The sequence below is a fragment of the Chinchilla lanigera genome, unplaced genomic scaffold (genome assembly GCF_000276665.1).
Source record: "Chinchilla lanigera isolate Chin_1 unplaced genomic scaffold, ChiLan1.0 scaffold00195, whole genome shotgun sequence".
Classification (NCBI taxonomy): Eukaryota; Metazoa; Chordata; class Mammalia; order Rodentia; family Chinchillidae; genus Chinchilla; species Chinchilla lanigera.
Window position 1 is genome coordinate 60,480 of NW_004955596.1, and position 25,170 is coordinate 85,649.

Consider the following 25,170-nt stretch of genomic DNA (forward strand, 5'->3'; position numbering starts at 1 on the left):
GTGGGACGAGGGCGCCCCCGCCGTCGGCGGAGGTCATAGCAGCCCCGAGCGCCGAGGCGGGGAGCAGCGGGTTATCCCACTCTGTCTTTTGAGGACGTCTGTTCCTCTCCCATCTTATAGAGGAGGCGGCAGAGGCCCAGAGCAGCCGAGAGCCTCGTGTGCAGCGCACGCTTGCCCAGGCAGCGCGCCCCTCCGTGCTCCCCGAGCCCCCCGACCCCAGCAGTGAATGATTACTGTTCCGCGATCCCAGCGGCAGTGCCACTTTTAGTCCCTGCTTCTCAGATGGCGAAAGCAGGCTCGGGGAGGTTAAAGCAGTCCTGAAGATGCTGGGCTAGGACTGGAACCCAGACTCACGCGGTGTAAAGGATCTTGCAGGTCCCCGCACCGGGTGAGGATCGTGGCAGGCTAACCTCAGTGCACGTCCGGTCCGATTCGGGAGTTTCTCTCCGAGACGCGCGTTTGCGTAATAAGCCACCACTGCCCTGCAGATGCTGGAGAGGAGAGGGGTCACAGCGCCACGACGCTAGAAGATGGGACTGTGACTTTAGGAGCCACACAGACTTCTCTGGCATAGCGTGAGCTGGTCAATATCAGAGCCGCCGGAAAGCTCTGGGACATCGACCTCAGAGAAATATGTGGCTATGGAGGACATCTATGCTAGTAAAAGTGTCTGCATAGGAAGAGGCTGCTCTAGACAACTTTTATTGTTGGAGATAGTTTATCTGCATAACGAGACAACCTCCACTCATAGTACAGTCCTCCTCTCACCATCCTGTGACTCGAGAGTCACCCCACCTGCCCTGAACCTCAAGCCCCTAATCCTTTCTGGAACTCAGGGCTCCATGTGAGCTGCAGCCGCTGGCCCTTCTCCAAGTCTCCTGTGTGTATGTGCATAATTAAAAGGGTTTCACCCTTTTCTGTGCCCTGTGTCGGTTGAACCTGTAACAAAGCCAACGACTTAGAAGGGTGGAGTGAAGCCATTGTTCTCTCTGCTACCATAGCAGATACTTTGTATCTCAGGGTCACAAGGCTCTGCTAAGCAGAGAAGCCTGGAACACTTGTCCCCTAGCAGGGTTCCAACAGTGAGGCCCTCCCGGGGATGTTCCCCTCCTTCCCCCACAGGGAGTTCTCTCTTAGAGCTGACCCACATCCCCCGCTGCTGAGGTGTCTCCTCCCACCATCTTCTCACAGAGGCTTCTCATTCTATCTTTGTTTTTAATTAAAAAACACGTGCTTATCATCCACAACCTTCATAAACCCTCTGTTGCTCACCAAATTAAGACAAATGCTGAATTCTCACATTTAAGTCCCTCTGAAACAGAATTAATAGACACTGATGACTTTCTTCCTCACTTATAGGTCACCTTTGCTGCTCGCACCCAGAGCTGCTCACCATTCTCTAAGTATGCACAGAACTTCAGAACCACCAATCCCACACCCATCCTTCCACTAGAATACTCTTTCTGCCTCATCTCTGGCCTGATCCAATGCCTGTTTCAAAGCATGATCCAATCTACCTTTCAAAATGAGATCTGGAGCCGGGGCATAGTAGCAAACGCCTGTAATCCCAGTACTTGGGAGGCTGAGGCAGGAGGATCACTTTGAGTTTGATGCCAGCCTCAGGTACACAGTGAGTTTAAGACCAGACTGAACCACATAATGAGACCCTGTCTCAAAAAAAGGAAACGAAAAAGTGGTCTGATGCATACTTCAAAGCCAATCTCAAATGCCAACTCCTCTAATGAATCTTTCCTGATATCTCTAATGCAAAATAACCAGTACAAACTTACTAAATGCTGTACACATCGATGAATGAGCCCCAATCAATATGTCCTCATTTCTAAAAATCTCCAGAAATTGTTTATAATTTTTGTTGTTTATTTAATAGACTTTGTTTTTTAGACCCTTCCTTCTTTCCTCTCTGTCTCTGTCTGTCTCGTGCTGGGAATAAACCCAAGGCCCTGCATGTGCTGGGCAAGTGCTCTACTGCTGAGCTGCACCCCAAGCCCCTGGAGCACCTGTAAGTTCACAGAAAAACATTTCACCACCTTGTTTCCGCGGGCCCAACGGCACAACGCGCACACCATTCAGAACCTTGTTTTTCCCATTTAATGTCTCAGAGATTGCTTTATATCCTTTACATTGGGATAGTTCGTTCATTCATTCATTCATTCATTCATTCAAACGCCGTCCAAACGCCAGCTCTACATCTGGCACTCTGGAAGATGCTTGGGACATAGGACTGACCAGAGACCAAGTCCTGGCCATGGACAACTGGCACTCTGGTGGAGGGCCTCGGATACTAGTCATAGCAAGCAGAGGAACCTCATGGAGCGACTAAAGCGGGGACAGGCTGCAGAGAGGGCAACCAGTACAACCGTTGTGCTGGGAAGACCCAGCACCGGAGCACGTGGGGGGAGCGCAGATGGCAGCCCCAGGAAGACGGCACTGGTGGCGAGGCGGCCTGCTGGGCCGGTGGGGCGCCTTCCTTCAGCGTTCCCCACAAGGTGTCCCCCTCCCATGATATGCACCCCAATAGGCCCTCCAGGCAGGTCCCGACGACGCTCGTGATTCCCGGGGAGACTCCACAGCAAAGCGTAACTTCCTCAGGTCTGCGCCCAGAACGGTGCCTGCTGCGGGCTGCGCCTCCGCCGAGCCTCTCACCGAGACCGGGGAAGGACCCCGGGCACCGCCACCCCTTGCAGAGCCGCCACTGCGGGCGCAGGAGCGCGCTCCGGAGCCGGCCGACCGCGCTCGCGGGCGTGGTGCTTCTCACAGAGGCTCGCGTGGGCTGGACCGGGGCGGAAAGGCCGGAGGCCAAAGGGAGGGCAGCTGTGGGGGAGGAAGGTTGGGGAAGGCGCGTCAGAGGGGCCGGCGCCCCGCGGGGCCTGCAGCGTGACTCTCCAACGCCGAGCCTCAAGTCTCGCCGCAGACCCGAGGGGGCCCAGGGTCGCGGGCCAAGACACTGCGCGGTGCGTGCGCTGTCCGTCCAGCGAGTGGACGCTGTCCGTCCCTGCAGCCGGAAGAGTGGTCAAAGGCGCCGTGAGACTGCACTGAAATAGTTTAATCATTTGGGAGTCTGTAACTCTGTCAGTTATACAGCCTAAAGTTTTAAAAAGGAACAATAAAGAAAAAGAAATAGCACATGCTATCTTGTGCCGCATCAGGGAAGGTCTTGCCACCTCAGGAAGCCAGCCCTGCTGGCTCAAACCAAGTCCGCTGTTCTCCTTGACCCTGCCCTTGCGGAACAGCGGCAGCCTGAGGCTGCCAGGAGGTGCGTGGGGGCTGGCACCGAGCACAGTGGGGAGCTTGTGCTTTTCCGAGGAGCAGATTCCGGTGTGTGGCCTGTGGTGGGGACCCCGGCGAGGCCTCTGCCCCTCCAGGGCTGGAATCCCGGATGGCGCAGATCAAGCCCAGGAGCCCCCAACCCTCTGGGGGGCAGGTCTGGCTTGGGGTCGCTAGGGCGCTGCAGATGGAGGCCCTGTGCTTTGGCAACCTCTAGAAGGAAGTGGGAAGGAGCCGTGGGTGGTGCTGAGACAGAGGCTGGGCCTCAATCTTGGGCCGGCCACAGCGTCCTCATCTGGGTGAGTGGGTGCTGTCTCATTTTACCCCAAACCCCCATACTCGAGTTGGTTTCCGGTTAAGGTCCGAACCCGAGGACTTGCAATCCCAACAACTAACCAACAGAAGGCGCCACCTAACCGGTTTGAAAAAGGAGAACTTCGGCTGCGAAGGGGCTCCAGAGGCTGGCATCATCGTCCTCTCTCCCTTTAAATAATTATTTGTGAAAATCAGCTCTGTTCTGTACACTGAGAATACAGCGGGGAACAAGTCCCCCATGCAGCTGTCGATCTTCCCGGCGGACTCCACATCTAAACCCTCTGTGGGATCCAGAATACAGCCTTTCTGCCCTCCTGGGCGTCTGCACCCTGGGCGGCTCCATCCGGTTCAGCCTCTTTCGTCCTCTGTACTTCGCTATAGTCGCTGCATCCTCCCCGCTGCTTCTGCCCTTTCTTCTTTCACCCACAGGGATGCTGTTAGCCCGTCCCTTCTCCGCTGGGGCCCCTGGCTCTTCCTCCTAGTGTGCTCCTCCGCCCCTGCCTCAGGGCCTGGCACTTGCTGCCCCCTGGGGCTCTCTACCTCCAGGTGCTGTATCCTCAGGGCTCCTTCTTCACTTTGTTGGCTGTCTCTCAATCTCGCTGGCCCGGAGGTAACTTTTATTCACAGAGCCTCAGGCCATCCCTTCCTGCTCGCACTCAGCCCGAGGGCGTGCTGGTGTGTTTGCTTAGGCATTTTGTTTGGGGTCTGTCCCGGCCAACCGTGCAGGCTCAACAAAAGTAGGGACTGTCACAGCTGCCTGGCAGGTGCCCTAAAAATACTTGTTGACCGAATGAATGACATTGAGGCAGGGCAACTAACTGGATTTGGGGATAAGGGAGAGGGAAGAGTTGAGTGACGTTTCGAGTCACTTGAGCAGTCCATCAGGGTGTCTCCCGCTGAGCTGCAGACCCTGGGGTGGCCTGATGGAGGATTTTTGCCTGCTGGGGTGAGGCTCACAGCCATCAGAATCCTCGGGCAGTGGGGTCCTGACCAGCTACTTCTGTGTCCTGGGCTTCCCTCCACCTCCTTCCTCCGCAGGACCCAGAGGGGCTTTGGGTGGAGCCTAGACTGCAGTTTCCCTGCCTGTCTGGGGACAGTGAAAGGGCGGTCTGTTTCTCCCCACCCTGGAAGTGTGGCTCTGCCCCTAACCCCTTAGGGGACCGCTGAGCTGCAGGCCCTGCCTGGCTCCCAGCAGATGCGCAGAAGGTGGAAGGCAGCAGCCTACAGCCTATGCTGGAGCCCCTGGGAGCCCCAGCAGCAGATGGGCAGGTGCACAGGGCCCCCCACCCCCACCCCAGGACAGGGCTGCTCTGTCCAACCCGCAGGGCTCTTCCTCCCTCATCCAGTCTGCATCTTCCTTTCCTCCTCAGTCTCCACCCACCCGGACTCAGCCCTAAGTGTTGTCTCAATACTTTCTTTAAGTCAACTCACTTAGATTGAATTAGAACACTTCCCAATACCTGGAAAAATAGAAAATAACCCTGCTAACTACATACTCAGTTGGTGTTAGCATTTTGCAACACTTGCTTTATCTATTGTCTTCTGAGGTATTTTAGTGTAAATCACAAATATTATGGATTTTAATCTCAATACTTTTAAGTCTATATCTCTAGAAAATAAGGCCATTTTCTGCACAACACAGGCTTGCTATTCCTGCCCCCTGTACCAACAGCTCTCTGGTAGCTAATATTCAGTTTGCAGCAGATCCCACATTTGTCCTGCGATGTCTCACAGCTGACGATGGGTTGATTGTTGCAGGAAGCTGGACATACAAGAGGACAGCCAGGATCTCCAGGCGTAAATGCAAAGGGTCTCTGGAAACGGACACAGTGTTTTAGTGCCCTGCTCTCCGGCTGTGACAAAGACATTAGTGTTACTTGATGTGGCAGAGGGAAGGGCAGAAAGATGCTTTCTCACTGATGTCTTGGGATTTGCCAGGACTTGGGAGAGTCATTTGGGTCAGTTGGTCTGTCAGGGTGGGGAAGGGCCCTCCCTGGGTGAGGAGGTCCCAGGAAGGACCTGCTGCCCCTGGAGCCCTGCGATGTGCTAGGATGACACTGGACGTGCATCCATGCATGCATGTGTGTGTGCGTGTCCCTGCTCTGATTCTGTTTGTAAAGGAGGCAAATAGCTATTTCAGAACAGGACACCTGCCCCGCTTGCCTCTCCCCTTGGGATGGTGACTCCCCATCTCCATCCCCAGCCCTCCTTCTGACCCCCTCTCCAGCCTCCTCTGCTCTAGGAAGTGTCGCCTCCACTTGGAAGTTTGCCCTGATCCTGCACTACATTAGGCCTTGTAGAATTTAAATTGGGGTGGGAAGCAAATAAAAAACAAGAAAGCAAGCTACGCCTGAGGATGCTGAGGCAGGAGGATCACAGGTTCTAGCCCAGCCTAGGCAGCTTAGTGAGACTGTCTCATAAATAAACAAAATTTTAAAAATAATTTCTAATAAGCAGCTGAAGATGTGGCTCAGTGCTCCTTAAGTTCACTCCTCAGTACCAAAAAACTAAAACAGAACAAAAAGCAAGGAAACAAGCATATCAAACAACACCAGTGTGAATTATTCAGTATGTGTCCGGTGCGCAGCGTGTTCATGTTGTGCAGGGCAGATGGGGTGTGCAAGTGTGGGGGAGCAGGGAGTTGGAGCAGAAGTGGGCTGGGTCAAAGAACAGGGGGAAAGCCTCCAGCTTTGGCGAGCGCAGGTCCGAGTGCGAGGAGCGGGGTATGGTCACCTGGGGAAAGGTCCCCCTGTGGATGCCTGGGCATGGACGACGCCCTCCCTTACCCCTGTGCCCAATGAGAGAACAAGGGAGCCGTGTCCCAAGTGGTGTGCGAGGGGGTCTCATTTGCATCTGATTTCCATGCGGAGCGGAAGGGTCACTGCAAGCCGCAGTGCCTGAGACAGTGGGACAGCGCCACAGGAGAGGGGACTGGGGTTAGGTTCCCAAAGGCTCTGTCTTCTTCCCGTTCCGGAGGGGCCCTGTGTCCCCCACCCCACACCCCTGCTGACCAGCTTTGCCATCTGGGAACACGGTCTTTTCCGTTCCCGAGAGGTCTGCAAGCCTCGATGACAAAGCTCCCCTCACCAGTCCCTTTCCATACAAAATCCCATCTGCTAGGCCCAGCCTCCGACCTCCGACCTCTCCCTCCGTGCAGGCCCAGGGTGGAGGAGGGGGGCCACCTCTCCTCGGACTCCCCATCTGTCCCCTCCCTTCTGCCGCCTGCGCCCTTTCTGTGCTCTCCGTCCTGTAATCCGGGCAGACCACTCCCTGCAGCCATCCTCCCACCCACCCGGTATCAAAAGCAGCTTTCCTAAAGCCGATGACTGGCGTCCTGTATCTGTAACTGATACCCTATCCGGGTCCACCTGCTTTCTTAGTGACGGAGGTTAAGTGGCTTCACTTTCCTTTGCTGAAACAGATTTATTTGGCACTCAGGCTTGAATCCAGGGCTTTTGCACTCAGCTACATCCCCAGCCCTTTTTATGTTTTTAAAAAATTTTGACACAGGGTCTTGACAAAAAATTTCATCCCAGATATGTAAATAGAAAAACCAGTATCATCTGCCAAAATTAGGAAAATACTGAGGGAAATGGAATGAAAATAAAACAATAAATATTATTAATTCTAGTTTACCCTCAAGAGAAAGAAGCCAGATGCAGGAGGGTCCCTGCTGTATGACCCACTTCTCTGACCACCTGGGAAACGCAAAACTCTAGAGAAAGACAGGGTGGGGGGCGGGCTTGACACCGGGCAAAGGGGGGCTTCGGGACCCTGGGAAATGCTTTGGTTGTACAGGTGGTTAAAGAGTGCTTACATGTGTCAAAAGTTATCCAAGTGTACCCTTAAAGTCAGTGAATTTGATTCACAGAAGACACTTTCAAAAGACAAAACAAAAATTCCTGCTTAGCCTCCTCTCCTGCTTACAACTAGCAAGTGTAAGGAGCACTGCTCAGGGAGACAAAGACTGAGCCCTCCTCTGCGGTCACCAGAAAATACGGCAAGAAAACCGCAGAGGTGGCAATGGACTCCAGAGCGGCACTGTCCAATACGACAGTCACTAGCCTAGGTGAGTTCATGAAGACTCGTATAATTTATAAACCAACTCCTTACTGGGTGTGGCGACACACACTTGGAATCCCAGCACTCGGGAGGCTGAGGTAGGAGGATCATGAGTTTAGGCCATCTGGGCTACACAGTGAGACTGTCTCAAAACAAAAACAAAACAAAACCCCCAAACAAACTAAAAACCTTCCATCTTTCTCCACTCTGGCTTCCCTGTGCCGGATGGTGACCTTAGGACCATTTCAGCTTTCACTGTCCATGATTCTAGGGGCTGACAGGGGCAGTCTAGGGCTTTAGGTTGAGGGGATATAAGGGTTTGAAGAATTCAGGACTCAAACATCCTGGAATTCCAGAGTCAAAACTCATTCTCTGCCCCTGGGCTGTGGCGGTCCCAGGAGTGGAGAAAGGATGGTGCCAGCTGGGGCCGCTTCCTCTGTGCTGCTCAGGACGGGTGCCACCTCCCTACCCCTCTGCTGCCGGCCAGCCTGTCCCTTGCCCCAGAAGGTTGTTTGCTGGAACCCTCGTTGTTGTCATTCTACTCTGGCATCTGGCACGTATGTGAGCGTGTGTGTTCTCTGCCAGGGTTGCAGAGGATCTAGTCAGGATCCTTCACAGCTACTTTGTGCAATCCTGTGCTATGGACTGAACATTTGTGTCTTCACTAAAGGCATACGGCGAAGCCCTAACATCCAAGATGATGCTGTCTGGAGGCAGCCCCCTTCCGAGGTGCTCATGAGGCTGGGGTCTTGCCAGTAGGATTCGAAGTTGTATAAGAAGAGCAAGACCCTACTGTTCCTGTCACACGCACACGCTAAATCTGCAGACACCCAAGATGTGCCATTGCCTCCCACCGTGTGGGTGAATCACTCTTGTCCAGCCTCATGTGTGACCCTATGATTGACCAGAGAGAGTCCCGCTGTCCCTCACCATTCCCATTCCTCTGTGGCCAGGCGGGGGTTGCACTCCCACCCCAACAACATCTTCATTTTTGTGTTTTGAGACAAGGTCTCACTGTGCAGCCCAGGCTGGCCTTGACCTTGCTGGGTATCCCAGGCCTCAACTCATGACCCCTGTGCTTCAGCTACCTGAGTGCTGGAATTACAGGCCTGAGCCACGACTCCCAGCTCTTCTTGTTTGCTATGAATAGGAATGCTGTAGTAAATTTTTTTCTTGTTAAACCTTTTTGAATATTCATTATTTACTCAAGATTAATTTCTAAAACAGTTGCTGTGCCACATTACAGGTCCACTGATATGGCAGTTCTATTTGTTTTTTTTTTTTTTAAATAAATATAACTATACTGTCTTCCAGAATGCACACCTAAAGCAAGCATCTCACTACACTGTTCAGAGGGGTATATCGGGGCTGAGTTTTGTTTTACTTCACTGCCTTTTTTCCCTCATGGGTCCCTCCATGAGATGTGTCACTGCGAGTTCACATATACAGACAGAACAAGCTTCAAGTTCAATAGAACCACGCGGGCAGAGAGACAGCAGTTGACATCTGACACTGATTTCATCTTGGTTTCAAGCTGAGTGGAGAAAACAATGCCAGGGTCACAATCTGGAAGAGGCAAAATCTACAAGCCTATCCACAGGGAAGATGTTGTTACTCATGTGCTGGGTCAGGATAAAGCAACAAGGAGGTCCAGCACCTTCTGATCCAGGCCCAGTTAATGACAGTTTGTTCACCTTCCTGTTGTCTGGACTCTGTCTCCCCGCCCTCCAGGGTCAGGGAGGGGAAGGCCTGGGATCCCTTGAATCACTGAACTGACAGCAGGTGTTTGTAACAAATTCTTAGGGAGAGGACATCCTTAATGCACTGTTAGCACGTGAAGATGCCCAGCATTTCTAAAATCTGAGTGTGTGCAAATGACCTGTTTTCCTGTGGCCTAATCTGGGAGCCTGGCACTGTTCCTTCTGCCCCCTATCTGCCCACATTCTCAACATGGGCATGAGCCTCAGGGCTTCCTTTTGTCTTGGTTTAGGCTCCGGTATGTGTAGGGCAGAGGCGAACTTCGAAGATGCATCGGTCAGCAGGGTCTTTATCCAGACATCTCAAATATCTCCTAAGCCCTGATTAAAATTATACCTTTCAGAGAACCCAATCAACACCACCGTTGTCATTCTCAGTTAATGCAAGGAAGATGAGGGCTGAGAGGCAAGCTTGTGATGCAGTCACATGGCGAATTCTATGAAGTTATCCACGGTCAGGTATTTCAGCCTCACTCTGTCTCAGCCACCATCTCCTTCCATTTTGTGTTCCTTCAGTGTCAGGTGACACTGGGATAGTTGGAAGCATTTTGGGCATCTGGCTAAAAGGACCTTGGCAGCATAGTGGAATATATTTATATTGTTTCTGGTCACTTTTGTGAGTAATCACATTACTAACTCACCTACTATAGGAATAGCTTCAGGGAGCTATTCATTGAGCACAATGAGCTGATTCAGTTTGGCAGGTGACATGAGAAGCAGGGTCAGAGGTCACACCTCAATATATATACATGGTCTTACAACGCCCAGTCCCCTAAATAAGTGGTAGAAGAGGGGAGGTTTGAATTGTATGCATTGAGCCAGAAGGTAGTTCTGGAAACTGGCTTTGTGGACAGGAAATTGATAAATAGGTAATTAATAAACACCATGTTACTTCCTGGTTTTTGTAATGTTTGTGAAATTTGTCATTCGCTGTATTTCTTTTCTCTTTCTCACCAGATTGGTTACACATAAGATTTTATATTTCCTTAAAGGAGTCCCACTAAGTTGTACAAGCATCAGGAAGTAGAAAGCCTGGACCTACCCTGTTTAGCCTTCTCTTGGTTCTTACGGCCCACAGCATTCCCCCGCCTTTCCTCCCCAACAGGGCCAAACAGCACACACGCTTATAAGGGAATGCAGCCCACGGGTTCAGGGAACTTTTGTACTCTCATAAATCAGATGGGAGCCATACTACGACCTGCCTTGCCAGATGCAATGAAGTCCAGGGAGATAATGGGTAAATAAGCCAAAGCACCATCTAGCAGAGGACTTGGCTGGTGCCAGGTATGATGCATCTCTGGTCCTTACAGACACAGCCAGGCTCCCTGTTTACGACAACTCTCTGTCCTGAATTCGTTGGTGCCCATGCTAGGCTGCACAACATGGTGAGCAATTGATAATTATCGCCTCCTCTGCATGACCGAGGAATGTAATGTACACAGTAAGTGCTCAGTCACTGGAAGCCCTAGACAGACCCAACTGGTTCTAAATTGAACAATGCAGACCCAAGCAGTAGTTGACCACTATACAGTGCCCTCATTTGGAAAGGCTGTGGCAGTGTATTAATTCTACCCTCTTAAATTTTTTTCCGTGACATGTACAAGTATTGAAAATTTGGAAAATCTACAAAAGTACAAAGAATAAATTAACTGCTGTTATTGTAAATGTTTATCCATAAACACATAGGATACTATGGTTATTATCTAATATATATTTATCTGTACATAGTGCTTTTAAACATACATTTAAAAGTGTAATGCCTCCTTAGCACTTCTCCATCTCTTTAAATATAATTTACATATATCATTTTAATGGATGCATAATATTCCTCATCAGAAAATGGTTATAATTAAAAATGCTATTTCAGAAGGTTATGTCATGAGCACGGACAAGCGGTAAGTCATACAAAGGTACTTTGGCATGTAAAAAGCTCAGTTAATTTAGCTCTTTCTTAAGCTAACATATAAAATCAATACATTGTCAATGGACATTGAAGTTGTTCCCATAATTTTGCTACGATGAGTAACCTTGGGCAATGTTAATTTCTGCTGATACCGTCTTTGTAAACTTTGTGACTGTGGAGACTCTACATTTTAACACTAATTCGCTTATTTTTGTGCAGCTGGGGGAGGTGAAGAGGGGAAGGGACTTACCTGAGGTCACAAATGAAGCTAGCTGCAAAATTGGGAGTAGGAACCAACCAGGGGGACTATTACCTCTCTAGCTGAAGACCCAGAGGAAATCCCCGCTGGAAGAGGGTGAGGGAGAAGTAGGGAAAGAACTGGGCGCTGGGCGCAGAGCAGGGGCCGGAAGAACCGAGGCCAGCTGGGCAGAGCGGGGCGGGGCTGTGAGCCAAGGCCCTAGTCTTGCAAGACCAAACTAAGCGGTTGCCTGGCAACCCGGGCGGCGCGGCGTTCGAACGGAAGCGAGGAACCAATCAGGAAGTCCGGGGCGAACCATTCCCCGGTGACGGGGGTAAGGGTGCTCACTTCCCCTTCCTCCGAGCCCCGGGGATTTTTGCTCCCGTAGGGCTGGTGGGACGGCACAGGGACCGCTCCGAAGACTCCAGGCCCTGCGGCTCCCCACGCAGTGGGCCTCCTGGGCCGCGTGGACCTTGGCTGCTCCAGGCTCGGTCCAGCTGTCAGGCCTCTCCTGTCCCCGCGAGAGGAGCGGGACTCGCCTAGCGCAGGCTGCAGGTGAGCAGCGGTTCCGGGGTGCTAGCTCTGGCCTGAGGGGCGCATTCCCGAGTGCTGGCAGTGCGTGTCTGCCGGGTGGTGGGGACAGTGAGGCTCCGAGGGGCAAGTGTCCTCACCGGCCAGGTCTGGCAAGGACTCCGGTCCTAGGATTTCCCCTCCACCTTACAGTGGAGGGGAACATCGAGTCTAGGCACATCGAGATCTGCCCAGAGAAGCCCCAAGGGGCAACAGCTGATCACTTTCGCAGCCCCCTATCCGGGACACGGCCCTGGACCTCTGGCTGGATCACCTGTCCCCGCGCGCACTGTTCTCCAGGTACTGTTCTGGACCTGTCTCTTTTTTTGCAGATGGCAGGGGTTGTCCTCGGGGCTCCTCCGGGACCCTTCTGCCTACAGGTTCTCAATTCCAGGGCCGTTCCTCTCAGAAGACCTGTCTTTGATGGTCAGATTGACAGTTCTGGGCTAGACTGGAGGTGGCAGCAGATTTGGGGGGTGACTGCTGGCCTCTTGCGTATCTGCTTGGGGCTGGGGAGGGACAGTCTCTAAACCAAAGCCACGAGTCTCCAGGGACTTTGGAGTTGGGAGTGGGGCCAGGACCCTCCCAGGTGGAGCGTCTAATATGAGGCTAGACGGTTGTTCAACCTCCTGGGGACGCCCCTCTGCCCAGGTTGTTATTGTTGGTCTCCCTTTGCAGGTGCAGAAACTGAGGTTCTGAGAAGTTTGGGCCTCTTGCCTAAAGCCATAGACCTGGCAATACAGGCTGACTCCCAGTCTCTCTGGCTTCACTCTTCCGGTCTGTGACACAGAAACGCAGGATTTGAGGGTTGAATCTCTTTAGAAGAGAATTACTTATCCTCTTCTGGGTCAGCCTCCTGGCTTTGGGGAGAGGAGCTCAGGGAACTCGGAAAGAAAAGAAGTCTTTCATTCGTTCTTTCAACACACTTCTTATGCCCTGGGCTCCCTGTGCCTGTTTCCTTTTCCAGTGCTGTGAGGCAGTGCACTGTCTTCCCCACTGCAGTGTGTGCAAGCGGGGCTGGGAGCTCCTCACCAGTGTGCAGTCCAGAGCGCCGGACCTTGGTAATTGGTAATCGAGATAACCAAAGCTGACATCTGCCAGCCATTGCTGTGTGCTCTGCTGGTCTTTGGAGCAAGCATAGTCCGCCTGTCTCTGTCACAGTTACAAGTGCTCTAAGAGGCAAGCTGTCCCACTTGGTGCACTGCTGATCAGTGGATCGGTAACAGACAGAGACTGGACAGGGGAAGGATTGGTACTCTGCACTACTGAGCAAAAGCGCAGGGTGAGAGCAATGCGCATGGCACAGTGCCGAGCGTGTGAAGGGAGAGGAAGAGCTTGTGTCCATACTTGCTTCTCTCTGGAAGGAGACAGCTGTCTGGTCACAGTGGTGCCTGCAAGGAGGACAGCTGACAGGAGAAGTTTTGTTCTGTTTGTTTTTTCACTCTATTCTCTTTAAAGGTTTTGAATTTGAGTCATGTGAATGTGACATTTCATTGAGAAACAATTAAATGTACAGTTAATGATTAAATATATGTAAAATCGTGAGATCATTGCCCTGTGTGTGATCAGTCACCAGCTCTCTGAGTGACTCCGGGCGAGTCTCTTCACGTGTGTGGGCTGAGGTAGAACTCCGTGATGGTGAGGAGGTGCCCAGGCCCACGCAGAGGGCAATCTAGGACAGGAAGTGGGCTTGGCTGTGGGTCTGTCTCAACCTTCACCATACCCATGCTGGGTGCCATGCCTGGCCCCAAAGGCCTTGAATGTGGCATCTCTGACATTCAGTCCCCATTGAAAGCCCCCTTGTCCCCATTTTGCCACTCTAGGTAAAAACCAAAGTCCAGAGGATGGAGCTGGTGGGGCTGGGCACATGGGTGGGCCTGGCAGGAGTGCGATGCCCCAGGCATCCACACCCACACTGCTCCCACAGCCTGCCCTTCCCTCCCTTCCTGAGGTTTGTGCAAGGCTGCCCTTGTCAAGGCTGACTCCTGGGCAGGCTCGGGCATGAGGCTTGGGAAGACTCCAGAAATAGCTTGGGCCCTGGTGTGGCCCTGGAGAATGCCCAGCAGGGTGTCTCCGACCTGGACAGCTGGGCTGAAATTGAGCTGGGCTGCCCTGCTTTCTGACCCCGTTCCCACTGCCTGGAGCCTTTCTGATCCTCCTGTGGGGCAGGCAAGGGCCTCCCTGTCTGGCAAGTCTGGGTCAGCTTGCACTGAAGGGAAGGAGCAGAGCAGGTAGAAGGAAGGGGAGAGAGTTTGTACAGTGTTGTGAGAATGATTAACACCAAAAGCCCCACCTGAACAAAGGATGGAAGTCACCAGCATGTCTTGATTACCTGCTGTGTGCTCAGTGTCTTTTAAGTGTACACTCCTTTAATTCCCTGCTCTCTCTGATGTAAGATAGTTGTGAATGTTACTTCTGTCTTTCAATTTTTTTAATTTTTATTTTTTGAGATAGTGGGGGTTGAATCCAGGGAACACTGAGCTACATCCCCAGTCCTTTTTGTTGTTTTGGTTTTGAGACAGGTTCTTGCTAAGTTGCATGGGCTGGCCTTGAACTTGCGGTCCTCCTGCCTCAGTTTCCCAAGTAGCGGGAATTACAGGCATGCACCCCATGCCTGGCTGTGGTTTCTGTCTGACAGAGGCAAAACGGAGTGCAAAAAGGGTTTAAAACCTTGCCCAGAGGTAAAATGTGAATCCAGGGAGTCTGGCTCCGTATTCTGCACTCTGTGTGTGTGTGTGTGTGTGTGTGTGTGTGTGTGTGTGTGTGTGTGAATGCATATGCAATAAGTGAAGTTGGCCATCTTCACCACTTGTAAGTGGTGCTTCGGTGGTGTAAGTAACATTATTTTGCACTTATCACCACCTCCATCTCCAGAACTTTTTCATCTTCCCAAACTGTGGCTCCACCCCCAACAGAATACTTTCTCATTTCCACCCACTAGGCCCCTGGCAACTACCATGCTGCTTTCTGTGTCTGTGATTTTGACCATTCCAGATACCTAGAATGGTACCTAGATGCCTTCATAAACAGAAGCATACAGGATTTGCCTTGTGTCTGACTTAGTTCACTAAGCATAATGTATTACCGTGCTGAACCGTGTGTCAGAATTTCCTTCAGGACTGAGTGACACGTGCATGCACGCCACCTTTTATTTGCCTTCATTCACTGGTGGACACTTGCTTTGGTTTCGCCTTGTGCCTGTTATGACTAGTGCCGCTGTGAGCGGGGAGGGAGGCATTGTTGTGGGTCCTTTCTACAGCTGGGGAAACTGAGGCATGGGGAAGTTGTGCATCCTGTCACAACTCTCGTAGCTTATCCCTGGTGGAGCTGAGGTCTGACCCCCGAAGGCTGGTTCTACAGCTCATGCTGCACTCAGCAGGGGAGGCTGGGGGTGCAACAGGAGGGGCACGGAAGCAGAGTTCCGTGGTGTCTGGAGAAAGGACAAGGTGCAGCTAGAAGTGACCAGAGCCCAGGGGGAGTGGGAGTGGAACAGTTCTGGGAGGACCAGCAGTGAGCGGGGGTTGGTGCCCAGGGATCCTGGTCTTTTTCTCCCTTCCCGAAAGATGATTATTACTTACAAAGGCAAAGTGAGAACTAACCGTGAGAAGGGAATGTGGTAGGTGCTCCCTTCACTAGTGATTCGGCCGGACTGTTGTCCACTGCTCCTGGCTGGTGCTTTGCAGTCACTACTATTAGTGCCTGAAGGAGGCTCCTCTCCTCTCCCCCTATTGTGGCTTCAGTGGAGGGCCCGGTGGGGAGTCTGGAGCCCATGGTGGGAGACAGTGGTCTTGTCCACCCCTCCCGAAAACTGAGGACTAGAGGGGGCCTCAATGCTCAGAGAAGGAAAGCTTTCCGAGTCACTTCTGTCCCTTCCTGCTTCTACCCCAGGCCTGGCTCACCTGCACCAGACACAAAAATGAAGTGGGATCCTCTTTGGCTGCCCAGGTCTGAGGCTGGGGGATACCTCCTTCCCTAGACCTCAGGCTTCCAGGAGAAAATGGCCTACCTGAGTGGCAGAGGCCTTGGGGTGGAAGAGGGGATGGTCACTGCCCTGGCAAGCTTCCTTCCTGCAGGGCTACAGTCTCCTCTGGAAATGGGGTTACAGTGTGCCTCCCTCCCAGGGAGCCCAGCACTCAGAATTCTAGTTCTGACCATTGTGCCCAACCCTGCTGGCATTTATAGTTTGCACAAAGTGTGGCCTCCCTCAGGCCCCCAACATCGCACTGGCCTGTCCCAGAAGATGGGGGCGCCTCTCATTCATAGAGTGGAGAGCCAGCAATCTGTCTAGGGACTTGTAGCCAGAAAAAGGAGGCATTAAGACTTGGTCTGGAAGGGAAGTGGCCAGGTTAGACCCTGTAGGACTCTGGGCAAGTGACGGCCTGTCTCTGCCTAGTTTGCATTAGTCAAGCTGAGATGACAATACAGCTTACCTCACAGGGGCTTGGGGGAAGATTAAAATGGGTTAAGTAGCACCAGGAAGGGCACTTTCCTGTGAGCATTGCTAGACCCAGTGAGCATTCACTGCTGGTCCTCAGACTGTGCGCATGCTCAGTCTTCTCATCTCTAAGATGGGCTCCTGACCCTGCCCTGGGGATTTCCTGCTCCAGAGGAGCTGTGAGTTGGATTTGTCTGGCTTCCAGATGAGTGTCCCCGGGTGAGCTGGAGTGAATAAGACCTGGTTTTGGCAACGCCAGCTGTCAGTGAAGCTGGGGAGGCGGGATCAGGGATCGGCTTTCCTTCGCCCTTTTCCAGTAATGCGGTACCTGGGTGGCATTCACCTGCCCGCTGCCGGAAATTGCGCAAACTCCGGTTACCCGAGCCCCATATGGGTTGGGCAGGAGGAGCATAGGGCAGCTGTGCAGGCGGGTGCAGCCAGGTACGTGCGGGAGGGGACAGGGATGGAAGACCGGGCTGGGTGGGGGGTAGCCGGGCCCAGGTTCCCCAGGGTGGTGGGGACTAGGCAGGTGCTCACCGTTGGACTTTAATGGGACCTCGGGATCCTGCACTTAGCTCGCTCTTTTCAGAGTTAGGCCAACTCTGCCCAGAGAGGAGCAGCAGGCTATGAGTGTCACACAGCACGCTGAGGGTCTGTGGGTGTCGCTGGTGTCCTTCTTTGCTGCCAGGAGGCCCCAAGACTGCCCCCAAAGTGAGGGAGGAAAGAAACCAAACTGGAGATCCAAGTTTCCCCACTCCCTCCTGAAGCTAAGGCCAGCGGTGCCCTGCAGAGGGAGTGAGGCAGGACCATGTGCCATGCCAGGAATGCAGAAGAGGACTCTGGGCTGGTGCATTTGGGGCATTTGGGGCGTTTGTGGGCAGTGCTTGAAAATCGGTGGCTGGGTGTTTGGCGATGAGAGGAGGCCTCCGGGGACAGGGAGTGTCATCTGCGCCTGGGATGCTGGCCTCACCTCATGGGAGCCGCCCTGCCTTTGTCCACCCATGGCTGGGGCTTGCCAATCCAAGCACTGAAGCCTGTGTCATGCGTCTCCAGACTCTGTCAGGACTAGGCAGACAGACGCTTCTGGAGTTGCTTAGAGATCCCAGGGCTGGGCTGCGATCTGGGTTGTCAAAGTAATTGTACAGACAGAGCTAAGCCTGGAGTGCCGCCCTTTCCCCAAGGGCTAAGGCAGGTCCTCGACCTGTTTGATCTTTCACTGCCACTGTGACCTGAAGAATCTGGGAGCTCTATTTTTAACTGCCTTCCACAGAGAAGGAAACCAAGGCTGTTAAGAGGTGCAGTGGCTTGCGCAAGGTGCAATGGGGGCAAGTGGGTGAGCTTGGAGACCCTGGGTCAGTGGCCCCAGAACCAGGCTTGGTGACTCGAGTCTACTCTGCCTGCCAGAGGGGACCCTGGGGCCAGCAGACTCGGTAGGAGGGGTGGGCATAGGAGCACAGCAAGGGCCTTTGCTTTGGTGCTGCTCCTCTGACCTCCTTCCTCGCACTGTTCCTGAGGTGCGAGGGAGGAACTGCCCTCCCCAACGGGTTGGACTGGTTTGGGTGGCTGCAGCCGACAACATGGGGGTGGGATGGGGGTGGGGACGATTTGGGCTCTCTGGACACGGCACAGCAGCTCTGGTCACACTGTTCCCACTGAGGTTCCTAGGGCTTGCCCTGAGTGGGGGCCTCCCTTCTCTACCAGCCCACCTCCTCAGTAGTATCGAATCTGGGCCAGCACCCCCAAAGTCTTCCCACTGCTGCCGTGTCTCCAGCTTGGGGCTGGCAGAGCAGAGGGAGGGGCAGATATATTAACAGATCTATTTTGTTTCTCAAGTATGTGCAGTATTTTTTAAAAATGTGATTACTGTATATGCTCACAGTTAAGAACCTGGAGTTTGCACGCACTTCTGGATCCCAGCATCTGGAACACAACCCCTTCCTCTCGGGCCACTTGCTGCATACCTGCTGCAGGCCAGCGCCCCTTTCCTGTTTATCGCAGTCTGGCTGTGTGTGTCAAGCTCCCATAGGCATTTCAGTTCAGTAACTATTTGCTGCATACCTGTTCTATGTTGACAGGAGTATCATGAAACAAATTCAGTAAACAAAACCAATAAATCCTCCAGCCTCATGGGTGATATTTTAGGGCATGGGGGACAACAAAGCATAAAACAGCCGTAGACGTGATACAGTGGAGGTGATGGGGCAAAGAAATTGTGCATGTGTTGGAGGTGCTGTACTTCAGGGAGAAACAATTGACATTAGTGTTCTTAGGGTCAGTTTCGTGTGAATTTGTGTCTTATTTATCTATTCTGGGACCTAGCCCTGTCACTTTTTGGAGTCTTAGTTTCTCCATCTGCAGGAAAGGGTAACAGTGGCTGACAGGCTTGTTGGTTTCACGAGAGCATTCTGTCAAATGTCTGGCATGCAGTAGGGACCCTCTACCATGCAGGCCCCCTCCCCTCTGGATTTTCGGATGTCCCCATGAGGCCGTTCAGTGCAGCTCGGTGCCATGGGTGGGAATGCTTTATTCTGAGCTGTCTGCTGCAGTGACCACTGGCTACTCATAGCTATTGACAACTGGAAATATGGCTAGTGTGATTTAGGAACCAAATCTTAAATTTTTAGTTAATGTAAATATAAAGTAAGGTTGAGTAGCCTCAGAGTGTTAGCGGTTATGGATTTGGACAGCACTGAACTGCAAGTCTTTGTGCATCACCTGGGCTACGTACTCCCTGCCCTGTTTACTGATGAAAAGATTCGGGGTTTGGTGTGTGGATTTGCTTCTGCATCACCTCCAAGAGCAGCAGGGGGGTGGTGTGCAGGGAAGAATGGTGGTGCTTCCTGGCCCCAGTGGGCCTTAGACACAGGGACAGAAGTCGCTGGATGCCTGGGGCATTGGCCCTGGTGCTTGGGTGACCGTGCGGACACCTGTGTGCCCAGGCATGTCCTGCCTGCGTGTGCCCACCCCATGACCTGCTGGATACCTCTGTGCGGGGGCTGTGTGAGCGTGGGCACTTCCACTTTCCTTGCGGCAGTGTAGCTCTCGCCTGACAGGCCTCAGTGGGTGACCGTGGGCCTGGCATTGAGTCCCATACAGGAAGCTGACGGGTGTCTGGACTCCACTGGGGCATGGTGGGGATTTTCTGCTCTTTCCCTATATAGTCCACTCCTGTGCCTGCGGCCTGGCAGGTCCAGACAGGCAGATTCCATAGAGAGCAGCTTGCGGCCTGGATGGGTAAGAGGAAGAGACGGTACCAAGGTTACGGGGCAGCCCAGGGTGGGGGGTGCTGGGGCCCTTTCTCGGTCATTTAACCTCAGTGCCTCTGCTGGGAGGCAAAAGGTAGAGTCAGCTCGCAGGGTTAGCTTGAGCAAGGTGATTGCCTCCCTGAGCATCAGTTTCCACATCCGCACAATGAGGTTTTTGAGAGGACTTAGAGGGCCAGCTGGCTGGTGCTCAGTGTGGAGCTTGGAGCCTGCTTTGCCGCCTTAAAGTGGGCCTTGTCTTTATTCTCTAGCACCTTTTTTCTTTCTCTGTGCTCAGCTGGGCAGGACCAAGGGTGGTGTGGGTGGGGCCATAGGCCTTTCAGCAGTGATTTCCTGCCTGCTGGTTGGCTCCCTGTGAGGCAGGGGTGTGGCCTTTAGTTTATAATGGGGCAGGAGTCTTTGCCTCCTGCAGCGTCTGCTGAGCCTTTGTGTGAGAGTGTTCAGCCCCTTTTCTTTCCCCCGCTGCAGCGTTGCTGTGTCCAGCCACCGGCTCTTCCTGGATGTCTGTCTTCTCATTTCTATGGTCTCTTCAAGACCCAGACCCTCAAGGTATGTGACAGCCATGCCGGTGGACACGCTGACCTCGGGAGCCTCAGCCACTCCTGCCCTTCCTTTCCGCCTGCGGGCCAAAGTCCCTGGCTACCTGCTGCGGAGGCCATCGGACGGGGGAGCCCGGAAACCCAGCGCAGTGGAGCGCCTGGAGGCGGACAAAGCCAAATACGTCAAGAGTCTGCACGTGGCCAACACCCGCCAGGAACCCATACAGCCTCTGCTGTCTAAACAGCCACTCTTTAGCCCAGGGACTCGCCGAACCGTGCTCACACCCAGCCGCCGAGCCCTGCCTGGTCCTGGCTGCCGGCCCCACTTAGACCTGGACATCCTTAGCAGCCTCATCAACTTGTGTGATAGCCCGGTGTCTGCTGCCGAGGCCAGCCGTACCCTGGGACGGGCAGAGGGAGGCCCCCAGCGCCCCCCAGCCACCCCTCCACGCCCACTGCCCAGTACCACTGCTGTCCGCCGAGTGGATGTTCGTCCCCCACCTGTGTCGACTGCTGGACTCTGCCCATCACCAGGCACAACCACGGCCTCCAGCCCAGTCCGGCCACCGGGTCTGCAGCGCTCCAAGTCAGACCTGAGCGAGCGTTTCTCCCGGGCAGCGGCTGACCTTGAACGCTTTTTTAACTTCTGTGGCCTGGACCCAGAAGAGGCCCGGGGGCTGGGGGTGGCCCACCTGGCTCGGGCCAGCTCGGATATCATGTCCCTGGCAGGGCCCAGTGCCGAGCTGGGCAGCTCTGAGGGGGGCTGCTCTGCCCGCAGCTCTGCTACCGTGGAAGAGCGCGCCCGGGAACGGGTCCCCTATGGCGTGTCTGTGGTGGAACGAAATGCCCGCGTGATCAAGTGGCTGTATGGCTTGCGGCAGGCGCGGGAGACCCCTGCAGCTGAGGGCTAGGCCTGTGTTTGACATGGAATTTGCCACAGGACACATTTTGGACAGGCAGCTGGCCCCTGACTGCTCCTGCAGCATTCCATGTCTGGATAGACCAGAGACCGTCCGTATGTGAACTTGGTGTAAGAGGCAAAGGCTGCCACCTAGACCAAGAATGGGGAGGGTTGCTCCTGACCTTGGACCTCTGTGCCCTACACACAAGGTTTCTGACATGAGGGTACCTCTGCTTGACTCTTCTGGTGAGGCTGCATTTGCAGTTTAGTCCTTCACCACTGAGACTGAGGGGTCTGGAGACCTACCAAGCCTATCTACCCAGTGGCTCCATTTCCTCCTTCCTTCCTTGGCCTCTGTGCTTTGGTGACTTCCTCTTCTTTACTTGGTTGGTCCCTGCCTCCCGGGAACTACCCCTGGGGTGAAAGCAGGGGGAGGGAGCCTGTCTACTGCTCTTCCTGATCTTTGGCAGCCGGTTTGGGTGGGTAGATGATGGGAGGGACTGGTTAGAAGTGTGCACTGCTCTGCCCTTCCTCCCTTGTTAATAAATGCAAATATTTCTTTCTTAAGGGCTGGGCCTTCAGATTCTTCTGTGTTTACAAGGAAGAGAGGGGTGGGAGAAGACTTGGGATAAGGCTTTTGGAATTGAATAATTGCTCACCACAGTCTGGTGGGGCAGGAGGTCAGCCACTGGCCTGAGATCTACCCATGACAGGGGTCCTAACTCTTCTGAGAGGTTGGCTCTTTCATAGAGGAGGAAATTGGGTCCAGCCACAGGGAGTAGGGACAGAGCTGGGACCAGGACTGGGAACCTCCTTTTTACCAGGAAGGGGCGTGTAGAGGCAAGGCTGTCAGTGGTTCATGGATCCCTCCAACCCCCAGCCTTGAAGGTTCCACCCTTCCCCACTGCTGCCTAGTTCCCAGGTGGGCAGGAAGCTTAGAGAGGACAAACCCTGAACTTGAGGTCACTGTGGCGGCGGGGAGCTGTGAAGGAAGAGAAACCTGGGGAGGATGGCACAGCATGGATGGCCTTGTCTCTGACTCTGGGAGATCCTGGACAAACCAGGCTCCCTCCTGGGCCTCTGGGGAGTTGTCAGCACATCCTCCTTGGGTTGGGACACTCTGGGCCCTCCCTGCTACATTTCAGGGCCTGGGAAGAAGCAGGATGGGGCTGGCCCTGGGCTTTGAGGTCTTCTGTTTTCATCCCAGGTTAGTTAACCTGGCGGGCAGCTAGAGCTGGAGTGGGCAGAAAGGGGCAACCTAGGGTGGCCTGGCCACCCCCCCAGGGTGGCAGTGGGAGTGCTGGGTGGTGTTTCCTCTTTGTGGGCTGCCTTGGCTGCAGCACTCAGAAACAGGAAGTGCTAATGGGGGCCTGGTGACAGGTTTGATGTAGGTTTTATTTTAAGCATAAAGAGGAGATTTCCGTTGGGCTGTTGACAAACATCCAGATCAGCCCAGCTGTGTATCCACAGCCAGCCCTCCGGGGACCTGGGAAGACTGCAGAGAGAAGGAGAAACTGTGTAGCAGAGATGAGCTCACGAGGCTGGGCTCAACCCTCTTTGTGATGAGGAGACTGAGGCACAAGGAGGGCTGCGACTTGCCTGTGGGTGTCCCTCACTGTTGATAGCACAGGAGCTGGGTCTTCTGGGTCCTGTGCTGAGGAGTGTTGGGGTTGGGGAATAATCTGAGCCACCCAGGGTGCTGCCCCTGGAGGTGTCAAAGGCCACACACTGGGCAACCCTGCTGGACTCTGCTTCCTTGCCCCTTTCTGTGACCTGCAGCCCCCTGCCACCCAAGAATGGGGGTGGGATGGCTGCCTTTTACATGTGAAGAAACTGAGGTCGAGGTCTCAGGCCTGGGGGAAGGACCCCTTGATCCTGTAGGAGAGGTCAGTGCTGTATTTACCCTCTCACGGAGTCCTCAGCGTGACCTTTGGATGGTCGGGCATATGGTCTTAGAGTCGGACATTGAACTTGGGGTGAGGGTGACTTATGGGCTGTCACAGCAGGTCTGCAGGACAGCAGGGGCCACCTCCTGGTCTGTGGACCCCCTGCCTGCCCCACCCCCCACCAGACAGCAGCATGCTGGAGTTCCAGTTCTCTTCAGCATCCCGGAAGCCTTTCCTGCTGCCCTTGGATTAGAACTTCCTAGGTGCCCCGCGGTGAATAAGAGAGACACGGTCCCTGCCCTGGTCTGGGGCGAGAGAAGAGGCGACAGTGTAGCAGCACATCACTCTACATTAGGAAGCAGGTGTGTTCAGGGACTTCCGTCTTGGGCTATAGCTGCTAGGTGGGCCTGGGCTTGTCTGGGAAGGACCTTGAAGAGTCTGTAAGCGGGACCGCCAGGAAGACTCTGGGAAGGCACGGAGGTGCCAGGCTGAGTCTTGATTTCTGCAGCAGGCACTGTTTGGTCCTGGGAAGGCTCGCCTCTTCTAGGGTCCGGAGCCTCCCAGGCTGCCATGCAGGATCCATGGAAGAAGCAGGCTGGGGGCTCCTCCCGTTCCCCCACCATGCTGGGATCTCTGCAGAAACAGCCCCTCTATTGTTCTGCCTCCAGCTGTAGTGTGAGCCTCCCCTATGAGCAGCCGCTGCTGCTTTCAGCCCTCCAAGGCCTGCAGCTGCTGCCTGGTCTTCTGGGAGTACCCAGCCTTGGACCCCCCCCCCCAACCCCTGGGCCAGCCTGGCCCCAGCTGCTTGGCCCCTAATTAGCCAGAGATGAGATCTGCTCCCTGATCTACTTCCCACCAGCTAATTATATATATGTGGGGCTGGAGGCAGGGAACCCGGCTGCTCACTTCTGCCGTAGAGACGTGATGGGCTTCTGGGAAGGGACTCCTCTCCAGGACCTCAGTTTGCCCTTTGGACAGAAGTGGAATAAATGGTTCTGTTTCTGCTACTGAGGCATTCCTGGGGAATGGGTGGTCGATCAACTCTCGTTAGTTAGCCCTCCCTGTAGTTTGGGGGAGGGAATATTCTAACCTCTGAGTGCCTGTTGAATGAGTGTGTGAATGTTTGTACCCCCGTCCTGCCTGACATGCTGTATACAGAGAAGCAGAACAGGGCAAGGAGTTAGGCTGTCGGTCCCTGAGCTCTGGGGTCCGGGGGCAGAACGGGGGTATGGGTGAGAGCCTGGTGACAGCTGCCCTCTGTGGGATGGCTTAGACATGTGGGCTCATCTAGGCCCCAGACAGAACACCCCACCCAGGTTCTTAACAGTGAATATCATTTTTCAGGTAATACCCTCATCTATTTCTCCCAGAATTTTATTAAGAGAAATTTCTTTTTTTAAAGAAAAATTTCAAACATAAGGAAAAGTTGATAGAATTATACTGTGAGCAATCATAACACCTATTTACTAATGCATGATTAATTTTTTGCTATATTTTCTCTATCAAAAATCTGTCCCCTTATGCAGCCTTCTACCCATCCCTTAATGCAACTCATTTATTCTTCAGTTTATCAAAACAAGCTGCAAACATCAGTATGCTATTCTCAAGGCATTTCCACAGATGTTATCAGCTAGAATTCAATATTTGTTTGTGCTTTTTTTTTTGCTGAAAGTAAAATTTGCAGACAGTGAAATACTCAGCCCCTAAAGGTATCATGTGCTGATTTCAGACAAATGTGCACTGCACCTCAGTCCCCAATCAGGATATGAAACATCACTGTCGCCATGGAAAGCTCCATTATGTCCTCTCCTGCTGGTTCCTGCCTCCACCTGGCAGATATGCGTACAGACTTAAATAAATTAAAGAGCATTAATAAAAACATTCCTTTGCCCCATCCTTTCCCTCCCAGTCCTGCAGCCCAAAGGCAACTGCCTTCCATTCTGTGTTTACCCTGGTACTCTTCCGTATTTCTAAATAGTGCTTCCTGCCGCTGATTAACTTTAGTCAAATACTGAC

The 25,170-nt window shown here is 53.4% G+C and overlaps 2 protein-coding genes across 5 annotated transcripts; one reads left to right on the forward strand and one right to left on the reverse strand.

Annotated features, from left to right (window-relative positions):
* Nucleotides 1-2,100: 2,100 nt before the first annotated feature.
* LOC106147611 lies at nt 2,101-15,901 on the reverse strand. Its single transcript, XM_013510009.1, has 4 exons — nt 15,730-15,901; nt 11,877-12,109; nt 11,636-11,779; nt 2,101-3,013 (listed from the first exon to the last, which is right to left on the reverse strand). The coding sequence occupies exons 1-4, from the start codon at nt 15,899-15,901 to the stop codon at nt 2,327-2,329; spliced, it is 1,236 nt and encodes a 411-aa protein (XP_013365463.1). The 3' UTR covers nt 2,101-2,326.
* On the forward strand, nt 11,890-21,835 carry Fam110a (family with sequence similarity 110, member A). 4 transcript variants are annotated; one of them, XM_005414686.2, is made up of 3 exons: nt 11,890-12,115; nt 12,363-12,430; nt 20,297-21,835. In XM_005414686.2, the coding sequence occupies exon 3, from the start codon at nt 20,349-20,351 to the stop codon at nt 21,276-21,278; it is 930 nt and encodes a 309-aa protein (XP_005414743.1). In that variant the 5' UTR covers nt 11,890-12,115; nt 12,363-12,430; nt 20,297-20,348; the 3' UTR covers nt 21,279-21,835. The 4 variants fall into 4 exon arrangements, with proteins under 4 accessions (XP_005414743.1, XP_005414742.1, XP_013365476.1 ...); XM_005414685.2 differs by lacking the exon at nt 12,363-12,430; XM_013510022.1 differs by lacking the exon at nt 11,890-12,115 and having other exon boundaries at nt 12,126-12,430.
* The last annotated feature ends 3,335 nt before the right edge of the window (nt 21,836-25,170 follow it).